The following is a 16,492-nucleotide window of genomic DNA, read 5'->3' on the forward strand; positions in this document are numbered from 1 at the left end:
TTTTTAAGCATAACTTTTGAACCGCTTGATTGTTTGCGATAAAACTCCCCCAAAAAATTTGCAGTAGCAAGAGCCTTCATTTGATACTAAAAGACACATTCCAAGCGCATCTATCCCATGACAGCAAATTTTGAAAGTAGTAATATTAAAAATATTTTTATGTAGTATGTTCAAATATACTATAAAGCTTACAAAAATCCTGAGTTGTCATATTGTTTATTGACAATTCATGCTAAAATGCACCTTACAAGTGGGAGGTTAACAATATAGATTTTTTCATCATTTAGGCAAGGCTGCAATTAATTCTCTGTCAATAGTTTTAAGCCAAAATAATTTAAAACTGTATATCGTCAAAACATGTTTCATTACTAGGGTAACATTTTGTTCATACAGAGTTTGTTGAAAAATGAAAGCATTTTCCAGATAAGCGGCCTTTAAAAACAGGTACTTAATGGTGTCCCGTAACGAAAATTTTGCATTTATTTCCATATACCACAGAATTTAAATCCGAATTTTTTGAAACTATGGATTTTCTTTAATCATATATGTACAATCAAAATCGCGCTGTGCTTGACTTTTGATAAGCATTTCTGTGTAAAATAAAATAGGTGCTTCAAAATGGTGCCCCGTGGCGTTTTGTTTAACGTAAAAAGTAATTGAATGAAAAAGCACTTATCACATCATGTTTACACTAATCTTTATCGACGATAACAAATCTATTATTTTGATGACCGAATGCAAGTAAATATGTATTTACTATAAGTATGTATAAATATGATAACAATATAATAATATATTGTAATATTAAGGAATTTTCGGTAAAGACGGGCACCTCAAGATTAAAATTCAATATCTACACAAGTATCTCTGTTTGATATAGCCATACTACTACTAAATTTTGTTCAAAACTTATACTTTAACATCTAAAACGTTACCTAGTAATCATATTTTTTAGACATTGTACAGAAAAACGGACACATTCTATGAAAGATGGACACCGCAAAAAAAGGTGTGATGCCTGATGAGTAATACCTAACGAGATATGATACCAGTCGTCGTATGTTCGAATCTCGACTGGATGGAACTGCCAAAGTCAGTAGGATCGTTGTACAAGCCCCGTAGAGTAATTTATCTATTTTGGGCAGACGTTGCGCGTATGTTATTTTGGACATTTACGGCAAAATCAAATAGAAGTGACCAAAATAAAGTACGCGTAAAGCCTGTCCAAAATAGACAAATCAACCTAATTGTTTTGTACTCTAATAACTAGCTGCAGAGTCTCTCGACAAAGGGTGGCTTACTAACTTCTACCCCTATATCCACGTGTTGCCGGCTGGGGTACGCAATCTCGGTTGCTGAAGGCCAACAGTGAAGGGGACAGAGTGGCTTCCTCCCACCTTAAGATGGCAGCCACGTCAGTGAGATAGGGACCTGAGGCTAACAACCAACTGTACCCGAACACAAAAAAAAGTTAATGAAAAAGAAAGAAAGCCTCTCGATAAAGAAGAAGGGTTAAGTCTTAAAGACATTTATACCTAACGCCGATTTCGACTTACTTGAATACTTTATCATTAAAATACTTGAATAGTCTAAAAACATGGAATTCCGTTTCTGAAAGTTGTTTAGTCAGCTTTTTTAGCCTATTTTTAGGCTTCGCTGAGCACACTAGCGAGAAAACCTAGCCCAGAGAACATTTTTTAGCTTGCAAGATGCATAGTAAGTGTCGTACTTCGAACGGCATCATTTTCAACTACTTTTTTTAGCGTTTCTTTTTTGAAAGTTTTCGTGACCCTTTTCAACTGTTTTATTTTGTTATATTTTATATAACTGTTTTATGACTGTAGAATAATTTGCAAATTATCAACAAAGTTATTTTAAAGAATAGGCAAAATTAGTCTTTTATAGCAACTTATGTTATAGTTATAGTTTGCAACATGAGTTGTTAATGTTGCATGAAATAGTAGAGTTGCTTAAAAACTTTTAAATTTATGCGTTATGATACGTTAACTGATACATCTGAAGTAAAACAAAATACCCAATTTTCGAATATTTTCTATTTAATACCATTTTGGCGTGTAGCGCAAATAAAGCATCAAGACGAACCTTATTTACCGTTTTAAATTTTTTCAAATCAAATTTTTGAATTTTGTTATTTTGGCCAAAATCATGCAAAATCTTACATAGGGGGAGGGGGCGATTAGTCAACAATGGGGAAAACTCGTTACATAATTAGTCCACAGCCCCTACATTTCAATTACTAATGTGTCCAAACCCTAAAATTAGGCAAGCATTTCATTATAATACTTCAGTATAGTTCTCACATGGGTATTTCTCTTTACCTGGAAGTAAACTATACCTTACATATACTTCGTTACGTATGTCTTATTACCAGACTATAACACACCACATTAGTACACTATTGTTACAAAATATAGTGAACATAGACCAGATATAGAAAATATGACGGCCCGAACAGAAATCTAGAGAAAATAAACCATATAATGCAGTTTACTTTTTTCGTTACGGGACACCAGGGCTTGTTCGTTCACTTTGGCTCAATGTTGATTCATTTGACAGTACCGTCTCATTCAAGCAAAATTTAACAAAGTTATATATGGGACATTTGTAGAACCAGTTATTGTCTACAATTTTTCTGAATAAAGTTTTACTGTATCTTTTGTATTTCCGGTGTTACAATGCTAGTACCTTATTAGTGACTAAATGAATGCTCATTTAGTTACTAATGACGTACTAGCATTGTAGCATCATAACTACAACAGATACAGCAAAGCTTTATTCAGCAAAATTGAAGATGTGAACTAGTTCTACAAATGTTCCTTATACAACTTTGTCAAATTTTGCTCGGCTGAGACGGTACTGTCCAATGAATCAAAGTTGAGTCAAAGTGAACGAACAAGCCCTGCGGGACACCATTTGCAGAATACCGTTTGCCCAACAGCGCATGGTGTCCCGTAACGAAATGATTTTTATTATATCTTAAAAACTAAACACAAAACCTGAATATACTTTTACATTTTGAGTTTCAGGCTGCCTTCAGCTAAAAATTTTCGGAAGTCGACATGACTTTGAAAAACTTGAAACAGAGCAGAGTTCTGCAAATGTTTGAATCATGTTCAGAATACGCATTTTCTGCGATGGTGTCCCGTAACGAAAAGTATTCCGCCACTATTCAATGATGCTTATTATGATACATATTTCGCCCTCGTATTGAGAAAGTACTACTAAATAGCATCTCAAAACACCTATTTTGAAAGATATTCGTCAGACTGTTGGTAAAATATGAACAAATTTGCTTCGAAAAAACGGTTGCTCATGGTGTCTCGTAACGCTGGAATGTGTTAAATGGTTGAAATCGGTTGAGTGGTTTCGGAGAAAATCATCTCACGTAATTTTTACATTTTTGCTTATAACTGTTAAACAAAATGTCGGACCGCAAAACCATTTAATAGTGATCTACAAGGTGATAACACCTTTCAAATAAGCGTAATAGCAAAAGAATCGGTTTAGCCATCTCCGAGAAACATACGACTAAAGTCAAGCGTCACACACACACACACACACACACACACACACACACACACACACACACACACACACACACACACACACACACACACACACACACACACACACACACACACACACACACACACACACACACACACACACACACACACACACACACACACACACACACACACACACACACACACACACACACACACAGACATTGCTCAATTCGTCGAACCTTATCTATTGGTATGTGACTCGGCCCTCCGGCCCTCGGATCAACTTCGTGTTTTTCGACCAATTTTTAAACCTTTGTTACAATATAACAAAGGTAAAACGTACATATATACATACATACATACATACATACATACATACATACATACATACATACATACATACATACATACATACATACATACATACATACATACATACATACATACATACATACATACATACATACATACATACATACATACATACATACATACATACATACATACATACATACATACATACATACATACATACATACATACATACATACATACATACATACATACATACATACATACATACATACATACATACATACATACATACATACATACATACATACATACATACATACATACATACATACATACATACATACATACATACATACATACATACATACATACATACATACATACATACATACATACATACATACACACATACATACATACATACATACATACATACATATATACATACATACATACATACATATATACATACATACATACACACACACACATACATACATACATTGCCGGTGAAGGCCCTATTCCAGGTTATGGTGTCGAACAATGTCAGTTTGGTTTTGTACAACCCTGTATAGCCATTAAAATGGGAGCGGGACCTATTATCCCTACCTCCACGCGGTGCCGACTGGGACGCAACCGGGTCTAGGGTCGATCAAATACCAGTCTTTGGTTGCACGCTCGGTTGTGTGCTAACAGGGAAAGGGGGGCACGTAGTGCCTTCGGGCGGCGTGGTGCAGTGGTGTAAAGACGCGAGTTTAGCTCGAGCCCCATGAGACAGCTGCAGACGTCGTAGCGTCCTGTTATAGCTCAGGACTGTAACAGCCAGGTCAGGAGTGTCGTGGGCACATTAGGATCGGTTCCAGGAAGATCCTAATTATGGTATACTGGAATGACGGGAAAATGATCGGATTAGCCGCTATAGGGCTGACGGCTGTGCTATTCTGCTACCTTAGGTAAGGAAGGGTGACACCTTCCCGAAACGGCGAGTAGGCTAATGGTACAGCTGCATTCCGTCCCGATAAAACCGTGGCTGGTACGTTCAAAGCTCGTCGCTCACGTCAAAGTGCGGTGGTGTAGGCTCAGATGATACATTCCTGACTAACGCTGATCGGATGCTGACATCCCTATCCCCATGAAGGATAGGGGGAGTGTCCCTAGCCATGGATTCCCTGCTTGCATAGATACCCATGGGATCGTAAAGGCGACTATACAAATATGAGCGGAGATAGCGGCCTAGAGTTGAGACCCAACAGAAAAGATGAGTACAACCAATCAACAGAATGAAGAAGGAGTCAATGGTACGACAGTAATTGCAGAAGGTCAAACCAATGCGTTTGCAAGGAGCGGAAAGCTGCTGAGATCACCGCTTTTCAACCTGTCGATAAAACAAAGACCTAGGAGCAACAGTACTAGCGAAGACCAGCAAATCTCTCAGACAGAGTAAAGCCTGGGATTAAACCCTCTATTTACGCCGAGAAGTAGTCAAACCAGAGAGGGGCGGTTACCTGGAAACACAATATTGAGGACAATTATCGCGAAGGTTAACGAGCTCTACGACTTAACGCAGGAAAAGTCCAACCTGCACAAAGAAGTTAAGAGCAGAGTAGTAGGTAGAAGGACCCTCATGAAAAACGCTTTGGAAGAGCACAATGCACTTGTGAAAAGAGCGGAGGTCGCCAAAAGCACTCTCGCTGAAACGTTAGAGAACGTTGCGGCAGAAGCGCGAGCAAAGGTGAAGGAAACACAAAACCGGACGGAGAAGAGGAAAAAAGAATCGCCAGTGGAATCCGAGCTGCCCAAAAAGCGCAAGGGCGACCAGAGCGATAGCGATGAAGAGGGAGCGGATTGGAGCATAGCCATGAACAAAAAGGAGAGGAAAAAGAAAGAAAAGGAAAAGGAAACAAAATGCAACAAGGAAAAAACCTAAGAACCTAAGAAGCAGGAGAAAGGAAAACCCAATTCTCGCCGGGTAAGAACCAAAGGTGACGCGCTCATTGTTGAAGCAAAGGGTGAAACGTCATACGCTGCTCTCTTTCAAAGGATGAGAGAGGACCCGAAACTGAAAGGTCTTGAAGAGAATGTGATAAAATCTAGGCGCATCCAAAATGGTGAATTGCTGTTTGAGCTGAAAAAAGACCCGGCAATTAAAAGCTTAGCATTCAAGGAAATGGTTGAAAAGGTCTTAGGAGACGAGGCGAACGTAAGAGCCTTATCTCAAGAGACCACGATCGAGTGTAGGGAACTGAGTATGTTTACTACGGAGAACGATCTGAGACAGAAGCTGGAAACCGAAAACATCTTGGGTAAGATGCGAAAAAATCCGGCTAAGAAAGGCGTATCGCGGAACACAGACCGCGACGATACGTCTCTCAACAGACGCAGCGAACAAGTTGTTGAAGCTAGAGAGAATAAACGGCTGCTGGGCAGTGGGTCGCTTCAGGACTTTTCCGCGTGTTCCCAACCGATTGGAGAGGTGCTTTAAATGCATGGACTTTGGTCACCAAGCCAGACCAAACCGACCAAGCCGGACAGGTCCAAATTGTGTAGGAACTGTGGACAGGAGGGATATTTTGCCGGTGACTGCAAAAGGCAATCGAGGTGCATGCTCTGCAAAAGAGAGGACGGCAACGACCACATGACGGGTAGATTTCATTGTCCTGTGTACCGAAGGGCAAAGGCAAGCCAACAGTAACGGAGGTAATTCAAATAAACCTCAACCACTGCGACACGGCACAACAACTGTTGTGGCAGTCGACAACAGAAGCGAAGTGTGATGTCGCAATTATCGTGGAGCTGTACCGTGTTCCTCACGGTAATGGTAATGGTGGTAATGGCTTTTCATATGCAGTTACTATGCACCCCCAAGTTGGACAATAGAACAGTTCCACCATAAGCTGGACACCTGTACACAGAACCTTGTTGGAAGAACACCGATCGTTATATGCGGTGATTTCAACGCCTGGACGGTAGAGTGGGGAAGCAGATGCACCAACGTGAGAGGAAATAGTCTGCTGGAAGCTCTGGCTAAGTTAGAGGTAAGGCTCTGCAACGAGGGCACCACAAGCACTTTCTGCAGGGATGGTCGAGAGTCCATCATCGACGTCACCTTCTGCAGTCCATCGTTGCACAGTGGTTTCATTGCTCGGAATAGTGAACTTTTTTAATAATTCTTTTCATAGTGTTTTTTTCAATATGGAGTCTTCGGAAGAATTTCTATATATCAATAGACGCAACAACTGGCGGTTAGTATTAATTCGGAACTCAAACACAGGTGGCGCTGCAAAATTTAATTCTCTAATTTGATGATATAGAGCTATAGTATGTTCTAGAAAGTTTTATATAATCTTATTATGAAGCTTTTTGCGGACAACATTATTCCTCTAAGTATCACAGTTTTCGAAATATTAAGCGTCTTTCATGACGGACCCCCGCAAATCGGGGTTTTCGCTGTAGCTTCAAAATTATGTGATTTAGGGAAAAAAATGTTCTGCAAACATTTGCATCTATTAAAATCACACACTTTTGCAGAAGAAAGTAAACACGTATCTTCTATAAGAGCGAGTTACTGAACGATTCAGGTAAAAATTAGCCATATTTCGTACTGCTATACAATAAAAACTTGGAAAAACTGGCGACCGTGATATAATTAAAGCGAAAGTACATTCAAAACTGATCTTAAAACACGCTAAGTCATTTGTCTCTTTAAGTATCTTCATCATTTAATTTGCATTTCCAAAAAGTGTTACTCATTCTTTTAGTGACATATATATCATAATGTTTACTATATCCCATCGCCCTGTTAACAGCAAGGTACGATGCTAATCTAACAAGCCAGTCGTCGTATGTACTAATATCGGCTGTGTGGTACTGTTAGAGTTTAATAGGATCCTTACACTAGCCCTGTAATTGTCCTGTACTCTATTAACCGGCTGCGAAGCCTGCCGATAAACAAGGGTAATATCCTCAAGACGGTTATACCCAAAGCTTTGCTCTACTTGCATCGCAAGAAACTAATAAGAAAAGCAAACTAATTTTAGGTGATTAAAAGTCATTACTTTGAGCGTCTTAGCAGAATCTCGAATACGGGAATATTGTGATAGATTTTTGTTATGTAACAGAATTAAACGGAAAACTTTTTCTTCAACTCGTAATGTTAGGGGTTTTTTCCCAGAGAGGTGGAAGATACAGAAACTGGTGTTGCTGCCTAAACCAGGAAAACCTCCGGGAGATCCAGCATCGTATAGACCCATATGCCTGCTGGATACACTTGGAAAACTACTAGAGAGGGTCATTTTGAACAGCTCGGGTTTCGTAAAGAGAGATCTACGGTGGACGCCATTTGCACAGTGATCGAAAGAGCTGAGAAGGCATCAAAACAGAAGCGAAGGGGTAACCGATACTGTGCAGTGGTAACGATTGACGTTAAGAACGCGTTTAGTGTTGCCAGCTGGGAGACCATTGCACTAGCGCTCCATAGAATGAGCGTCCCTGACAATTTGTGCAGGATCTTGAAAAGCTACTTCGAGGATCGGGTGCTGTTTTACGAGACAAACAAGGGACAGAGGATGATCAGGACTACAGCAGGAGTCCCGCAAGGCTCTATCCTGGGTTCATCTCTCTGAAACTGTATGTACGACGGTGTACTAAAACTGGTTTTGCCTAGAGGCGCGGAGATCGTTGGCTTCGCAGACGATATCGTAATAGTAGTAACAGGAGAGTCGCTGGAACAAATAGAAATGCTGGCTACCGAATCGATAGACATAATCGGAAGCTGGATGCAAGGGGTGAAATTGCAAATAGCCCAACATAAGACGGAAGTGCTGGTGGTCAGAAGCTGCAAGGCAGCTCAATCAGCGGAGATCGTTGTGGGAGAACACACGATAGCCTCGAAGCAATGGTTAAAACACCTAGGTGTATTGACGACCGGCTAAATTTTAACTACCACGTCGACTACACTTGCGAAAAGGCGGGAAAAGCGATTAACGCACTGGCCAGAATTATGCCAAACAACTCTGGTCCAAACAGCAGCAAAACGCGCATGTTAGCCAATGTATCCTCTTCGATACTGAGATACGGTGGACCTCCTTGGATAGCAGCACTTAAAATCCAGCGGAATAAGAAGAGATTGAGCAGTACGTATCGTCTCATGGCAATGCGGGTCGTGAGCGCGTACGGAACTAGTTCTTCGGAAGCGGTCTGCGTCATAGCTAGAATGATTCTCATGTATATCATTTTGGCAGAAGACATCGAATGTTATAAGCGGTAGGATACCACAGGCATTCGAAAAGCTATGAGAGCGGAGTCAATGGCAAAATGGCAGCTAGAGTGGAACTCCGCGACTAAAGGAAGATGGACGCATAGGCTAATCCGGTACTCTCAGCCTGGGTGAACAGGAAGCACGGAGAAGTGAACTTCTATCTGCCGTAATTTCTTTCGGGACACGGTTGCTTCAGACAGTATTTACATCGATTCGGGCATGCAAGGTCACCCTTCTGTCCGGAGTGCGGCGATGTTGAAGAAACACCCGAGCATGTGGTCTTTGTATGCCCCAGATTTGAAGCGGTGCACGAGGATATGTTCGCTCTAAACGTAGACAACATTGTGGAGAAAATGTGTCTAGATGAGGGCACTTGGTACGTCGTCAATAGATCGATTTCAAGAATTCTGGTTGAGCTGCAGCGGAAATGGAGGGCAGATCAGCAAGTCGGTAACGCCTAGCTTCGAAAGAGGGGTGATGAGCGTATAGAGGACAAGGTGGCCCATTTAATGGACGTCTCTAGGCCGCATATGACACACAGATCAAAAGCAACGCGATTCTGGGCGCGGTAAAACCCTAGGCGGACTCATATGTGTGGGGGATGGGATCTTCCCCAAAATAGTTCCTGTACCTAGATGAACAATATTCAGTGTGGAAATGGAAGAAATCCTGCGATGGTGACTGTGCTGGGTGCGCGTTATGTTGGAGGGCACTTCCTTATCAGGTCACGTCTCGACAGGTGGAGAAATCCCGCTACGGAGGCCATGTGCGTGCTGTTGGAAGGCACCCGATTTTGGCTCACGTCTCGACGGGTAAAGTTCCTGTGAATGCGGCCGCGATGCTAGCTACACTTCCGTAAAGAAATCCTGCGAAGGTGGCCGTGATGAGATGGACGTTAAGTTGGTCGCCATCTCAGCATCGGTGCACGTCTCGACAGGTAGCGGAGTAGTGCATAGGCACGCCCTCCTCCCGAAGTAATACCTAGCGGTGGTCCCGGGAGGATTTGAGGCCAGGAGCAGTGAGGTTTTTAGTGGGTTAGAGTCCCACACCGTGCCACGTGATGCAGTGCATCATCAGTGTGCCAGGCAATGAGCTTTTCTCGTTTGGTGTTTGTTGGTTTTCTATAAATTTCAATATCTGTTTCTGTGCTTTCAATTTGTCTTATTATTATGACGAACACCAAACGAGTTATACCTAGCTCATCTAACCACTCCCACCAACACAAAATGGCAGCTTTACATCACATGATACATAGGATGGAAACATTACCATTAAGTGAGCTAGGAAAACAAAAAGAACTAGCACACATTCTTGAAATAGCAAAACTAAACGGATATAATGAAACGACAATCCAGAATGGTATATGGCATTCGGCCCGCAGGACCTTCTTTCCATTTCCGGTTTTCAGAGTGATTTCTATACCTTTATACTATATAAATATATAGTAGAAAGGCAAAACGTTTTGATTCGACTATTCTTGATTGAAATTAAATTTTGCTGATATGTTGGATACCACGCATAGATTCATTTTCCATGAAACTTATGTTTTTTCGTCAAGCTTTTCAAACGGGCTTATTTAGAAATGAGGTTATTATATTTTTAAAAATTCATACCTCTAAACCTAATTATTTGTTCAAAATGACATCAAAGATAAAGTTGTCGAAAACTAACAAATTAAAATGAACTACGATTACGTAAACGACACTTGAACGTTTCACTGCTAATATTAAAATCAAACAAGTAGAACACAGAGTTAAAAACTGCACACGTAGCGGTAACAGCAAAAGATATAGGGGAAGGGCGGTAAAGACGGACACTGCGGGAAAGACGGACATTTGTCATATTTCATAAACAATAATTTTTTGAAGCAAATCAATGATGGGAAATGTTTCTATAGATTGAATTAACACTTTTGAACTAAACTGCCGATTTTTAGCAGCGTAGCTGACAAATTTATAAGCAAAGCAAAGAAAAAATGCGTATATACGCTAACCGATGTAATTTTGTGCGTGAAGAAAATAGCTGGTAAATCGTTAAAAAACAACATATTCATGCTAAACCGACGACATTGCGTTAGGTTGATCTTTCACTGAATATCCATTGGAAACCTAGTGAATTTTTGAATATTCAGTAAAAAGTTATTGAAGTTTGAAAAAATGGTATCCAAATCGGGAAAGACGGACACACTGATTTTGAACAAAATGGGTTCACAACAACGCCCAACAACGATTTAACATTGCAAATACTTCCATATTATATATGTAAAAGTAACCAGAAGTCATATAACAGTTGGAATGAGCAAACTTTTAGAAACGATTAATTCGTCACCAATTAAAATATTGAAGGGAACCATTCTATTTTCTCGCTTAAAGGGGGGGATCGGGAAGGGGGTTTCCCAAACCAATTCTTTCCTAAATACATTATGAAATATGTTAATTTTTCTTAATACTGATAATTCAACGACGCGTGACACCTTTTTGTGAGTGTCCGTCTTTCCCATATCAAGTGTCCGTCTTTCCCGCCCATGCGCAGAAACTCTGATTTATACATGATGTTTATAATATTAAAAAACGCATAAATTTTGGAAGAAATTTTCCAGCACACGTTGTAACTTTATTAGACAGAGACTTAAAGGTTCAGTTTATACGAAAATTGGGATCAATACAGTTATATTTGAGTAGATATTGAGTCTTTACCTTAAGGTGTCCGTCTTTACCGCCCTTCCCCTAAGCAAAAGAAAATAAGAGGGTTTAACAAAAATTTCTTTTCTGTAAAAAGGAGGTGCTCTTATTAACCATGGGGAGGACCAACCGGTGCCAATTTTGGGTTTTTGCTTTTTGACCTAAAACGAATAGTCTGGCAAAATTTTCTTTAAATCCGTAAAGGTCGATTACATGGTTCTCGGATACCTCGCGTAGAATTACCCTAGGACAGCGGTTCCCAAATGGGGGTTCGCGAACCCCCAGGGGTTCGCAAAACTTTGGTTCGCTGCAGAGTAGTATAGGGAAATTCGTCAAGGGGTACACGAACCGAAAAATGGTTGGGAACCGCTGCCCTAGGACATAATTTTTAGATTTTAACATTCACTTGAATTAACAATAACTTGGGAACGGCTGGGCCTAAGTAAAACGATTATGACATATTTTGTTCGAAATTATACGTAGAATTTAATTTTGGTCGATTTTTATTGAAAGAAACTAATATTTGCGTATTTTCGAAAAAGTTGTCAATTTTTAAAGATTTTTTTTTTAATTCGAAGGAGTGTCCGTATCGATAACACTTCACCAGATTTTAAAGCATAATTTAGGTTATCTTAAAAAAATATGAGGAAAATCAAACATATTTTGAGATAAGACATATTTTGAGATAATTCACATTTTATGATCTTTATCATGATTTTTCACGAAATCTTGAAGTTTTTTCTGTCAGTGTAATTTTTTATTGAACATGTAAAATTTCATTTCAATTAAAAATAGTCGAAACAAAAATGGCTCTTTTTTCAGCGTTTTAAGCAGGAAGTGCTCTGAAACGTTTCAATCGTAATTTTGTTCTCTTACTGTTATTCGCAATCGCAAAAGTTTGTGGTACACCCAATTCTTTTTTTTTACACGGGGGATGCGTCCCGTGTAAAACAAAACCGTGCAAAAATAAACCGTGTTATTTCGAGAAACCGTGTAAAAAAAATCATTGTTATTTCGAGAAACCGTGCAAAAAAGTCGTGCAAAAAAATTCCACGTAAAAGAATCCGTGCAAAAAAAGAATTGGGTGTACAACTGTTGTTGGTGAAATTTTAGAAAAACCGTGTTATTTCGAGAGACCGTGAAAAAAAAGTCGTGCAAAAAAAATCCGTGTAAAAAAATCCGTGCAAAAAAAGAATTGGGTGTATTTCTTTCTTTCATTGCTTGGTTTTTGAATTATTGATTTACTACATATATTCATTCTGGAGTCTAGTAAGGAAAATACAATAGTTGCCTGCAGTAAATTGAACTTTAAAAATATGGCTAACTGAATTATAGATTCGGATACAGCGGTCCCCCGAATAACGCGGTTTCGAATAAGAACGTTTCCAATAAGGACGGTCTCGAGTGATTCCATTAACGCGGTCGAACGTCCTTATTGGAGTCTACGTAGCATATGGGAATTGACTTATTGGTTCCAACATGGAATAACTCGTGATCTTGACCGTATAGTACGTTGGTGTCTTCGACAGAGTTGTTCCGTACATCAAAGGGTTTTCATTGGATTATAGTATTGCGGTATTGTCTGACTACGTGGCGTTAGCGTATATGTAACACTCTTATACAGGGTATATCTTGCGCTGCGGACTAAATAGAAAGTTGCGGTCTTCGGGAAGGTTGCTCAAATGACTGCCACCTTCAAGATGGCATGGAAAATAGCGCAGAACCGACTCACTACGTGGCGCTAGTGCATGTGTAATATTCTTATACAAGCTGTATCTTGCGCTGCTGACTATCTAGAAGGTTGCGGTCTTCAGGAAGGTTACTCAAACGACTGACACCTTCAAGGTGGTATGGAAAATAGCGCAAAACTCACTCGCGGTGCGTATATGTAGTATTCTTATACAGGCTCGACGCTCAATTTTATTCTCTAGCAACATTTACTGCCTGCAAAAAAATCTATGGTGCTAATCCACCAACTATTAATGCTACTTTCTAAATGGCCAGAGAAATCCCAGCAACACACTCATTCAATTAGTCTCAGTCACGTTAACACATTTCCAGCTACTTTCTAAACATTCTTAATGATTCATGAACAATTATATTTTCATTTTTATCACTATTTTTTTAATCGAAACTTGCAACAACTTAACAGGCATTTATGTCACAGCATTAATAATGTGAAGTCAACGGCATACGTAATGTTACTTTTAGTAATTCAGCTCTCTCGTGTTGCGGTATACTTTTCATGTCCGTTGCAAGTTAAATGCGAGGAGTGAAAAAAATCTAAGGAATTTCATCGATTGCCAACGTTGCATTTTGCAGAGAATTTTTGTAAGCGACCAGCATTGTGTTAAATAACGAGCAAATTATTAGCTAGTTTTCCAACTAGTTAAATAACCACTGTCACTTAAACAACCTTACCGAAGAAGGTAACTTCTTGTACATTACCAAAATCATGAGTTATGGCAAATACAAACACAAATACACTAGCGCCGTCCGTTGAGTCAATTCTGCATTATTGTCCATACTATCTTGAAGGTGACAGTCATTTGAGTAACCTTCCCGAAGACCGCAACTTTCTAGATAGTCAGCAGCGCAAGATACAGCCTGTCCAAGCACAGCACATATACACTAGCGCCACGTAGTGAGTCAGTTCTGCGCTATTTTTCATGCTATCATGAAGGTGGCAATCATTTGAGCAACCTTCCCGAAGAATGCAACTTTTAGATAGTCAGCAGCGCAAGATTCAGCCTATACAAAAATATTACATATATGCCAGCGCCACGCAGTGAGACAATTCTAAAATACTACAATCCAACGAAAAGCCCTCGATCTGCTGAACAACTTTGTCGAAGACACCAACGTTCCATACGGTCAAGATCACGAGTTATTCCATGTTGGAACCAATGTAAATTCCCATATGCTACGTGGACTCCATTAACACGGTTTCCATCAACGCGGTCCCTATTAGAGTCCTTATTGGGGGGATTACTGTACTAAGAAATAAAAAAATGATGTAGTAGAAAGGCCAGGTCACGCCGCGCCGCTAGGTGGATTAATTCGGGGTTTTCACGACGATTTTTAAATTAACGCAAATTTTTACAACATTTTTTGAATTAACACTGTTTTTTACAACATTTAACGCATTAACGCAGCTTCTTCTAAGCGGTTCATGTGACAACAGTTAAATACACCATCTGTTTACTATGATTTCGATTACTTTATTTTTAGTGAAAAAAGTGACTAAGTTAATACTAATGTGTGTGTGCTAATTGTGTCTCGTAACGCTGGAATGTGTCAAGAGTGTGTAAAGATCATGTTAATTGAAATTTGAAAATTTAAATACGAAATTGTATCATAACTTACAAAATTTTAAAAATAAAAATGATTTTCGCACAGTAGCAATGCGAGGCACACCACAATGAAAGTTAATTCAGTTTTCATATTGATTTTCAAAAGTTACGTTATATCGAGGTAAAAGTTATATTATATCGAAGTTGCTTTATATCGAGGTTGCGTTATATCAAGGTATTACTGTATTTGTTATTTTAAATAATTAACCTACCTTAGAATAATAAACTTCAAAGTCGATCCCACGATGTTTCTTATTATAACCGGTACATTCAGATGAGATCGTCCTTGTAGTACAAGACCATTAACCTGCATCGGTAAATAGATGAATTATTACTACGAGTTGAATTTGGCGCCTAATGATCTTATATGAAACATAATTCTAGAGTAAAGGAATGATGATAATCCGTAATACATTTCACTTTTGAACCTAGAACTATTTTTAATGTGGAATTATGTTGATAATTTATCGTTTTCTACAGCTGCATAGGAATTATTAATTATTGAAATCACTACATCAAACTTCGCTGCAGTGTTTTAGTTCTTGTAACTATATTGTAATATTTTTATTCATTGATATAATATGTTTGTTGAATACAATAAGCTGACAATAATAATGATAATAAATAAAAGCCACTCTATATACGACACAAGGAAAATCGATCGAGAAGGCTGGTTTATCAAGTACAGGAAATTGTTCGGCTCGCGGAGCTTTGAAATCTCAAAGAGCTAGACATCTTAAGATAGTCCTACACTGTGCAAACTTTTCGTATAGTTTCCATGTGTTTCACACAGAAATTTTTTCCATGTGTCCAGTAAATGAACTTTATGTGCCAAACAGTTACCATTTATGTGTTTTTAAAATTTACCTTTAAAATTTGCACATACTATTCATATGCATATAATTTTCATGTGTACTTCTGGGCGGATTGTGTTTATATGTGACACATAATAATCATAAGGATTTTCATATGGAAATTTTCCATTAGTTATGTGCAGATTATTTTGAATGTATGAGACCCCCAAAGGCTTCCAGAATTCATCACTATCTTCTACCGGAAAACGACTGTTACCCTCAAATATAGGCCAATAGCATGTTTGTCGATTTTGTACAAAATACTTTCGTTGGCAATTACCGCGCCCAAGGACGGACTGGCCCACCAGGACACCGGGCATATGGGCCCCCGAATAAAATATGAATCGCATATCATATAATTTGAATGGCTACAAATTGAATTGTAAAATGTTGTTTTTTTTTGTTTAGTGATTCAGAGTGCAACCGAAATGCCAAGAATTCTACAAAGAGAATAAAAAAAATCGGAGGGGTTGTGTACAAGACACGACCGCATATATAGGTG

At 39.1% G+C, this 16,492-nt stretch overlaps 1 protein-coding gene across 1 annotated transcript in view; it reads right to left on the bottom strand.

The window, feature by feature from the left end:
• LOC128740138 (inactivation-no-after-potential D protein) overlaps positions 1 to 16,492 on the bottom strand; it is a 348,822-nt gene that overhangs the window by 274,524 nt on the left and 57,806 nt on the right. Inside the window, exon 6 of the mRNA XM_053835653.1 lies at positions 15,349 to 15,443. Coding sequence (XP_053691628.1) covers positions 15,349 to 15,443 — 95 coding nt within the window. The remainder of the gene's footprint in view (positions 1 to 15,348; positions 15,444 to 16,492) is intronic.

This window comes from Sabethes cyaneus, chromosome 3 (assembly GCF_943734655.1).
Source record: "Sabethes cyaneus chromosome 3, idSabCyanKW18_F2, whole genome shotgun sequence".
NCBI lineage: Eukaryota > Metazoa > Arthropoda > Insecta > Diptera > Culicidae > Sabethes > Sabethes cyaneus.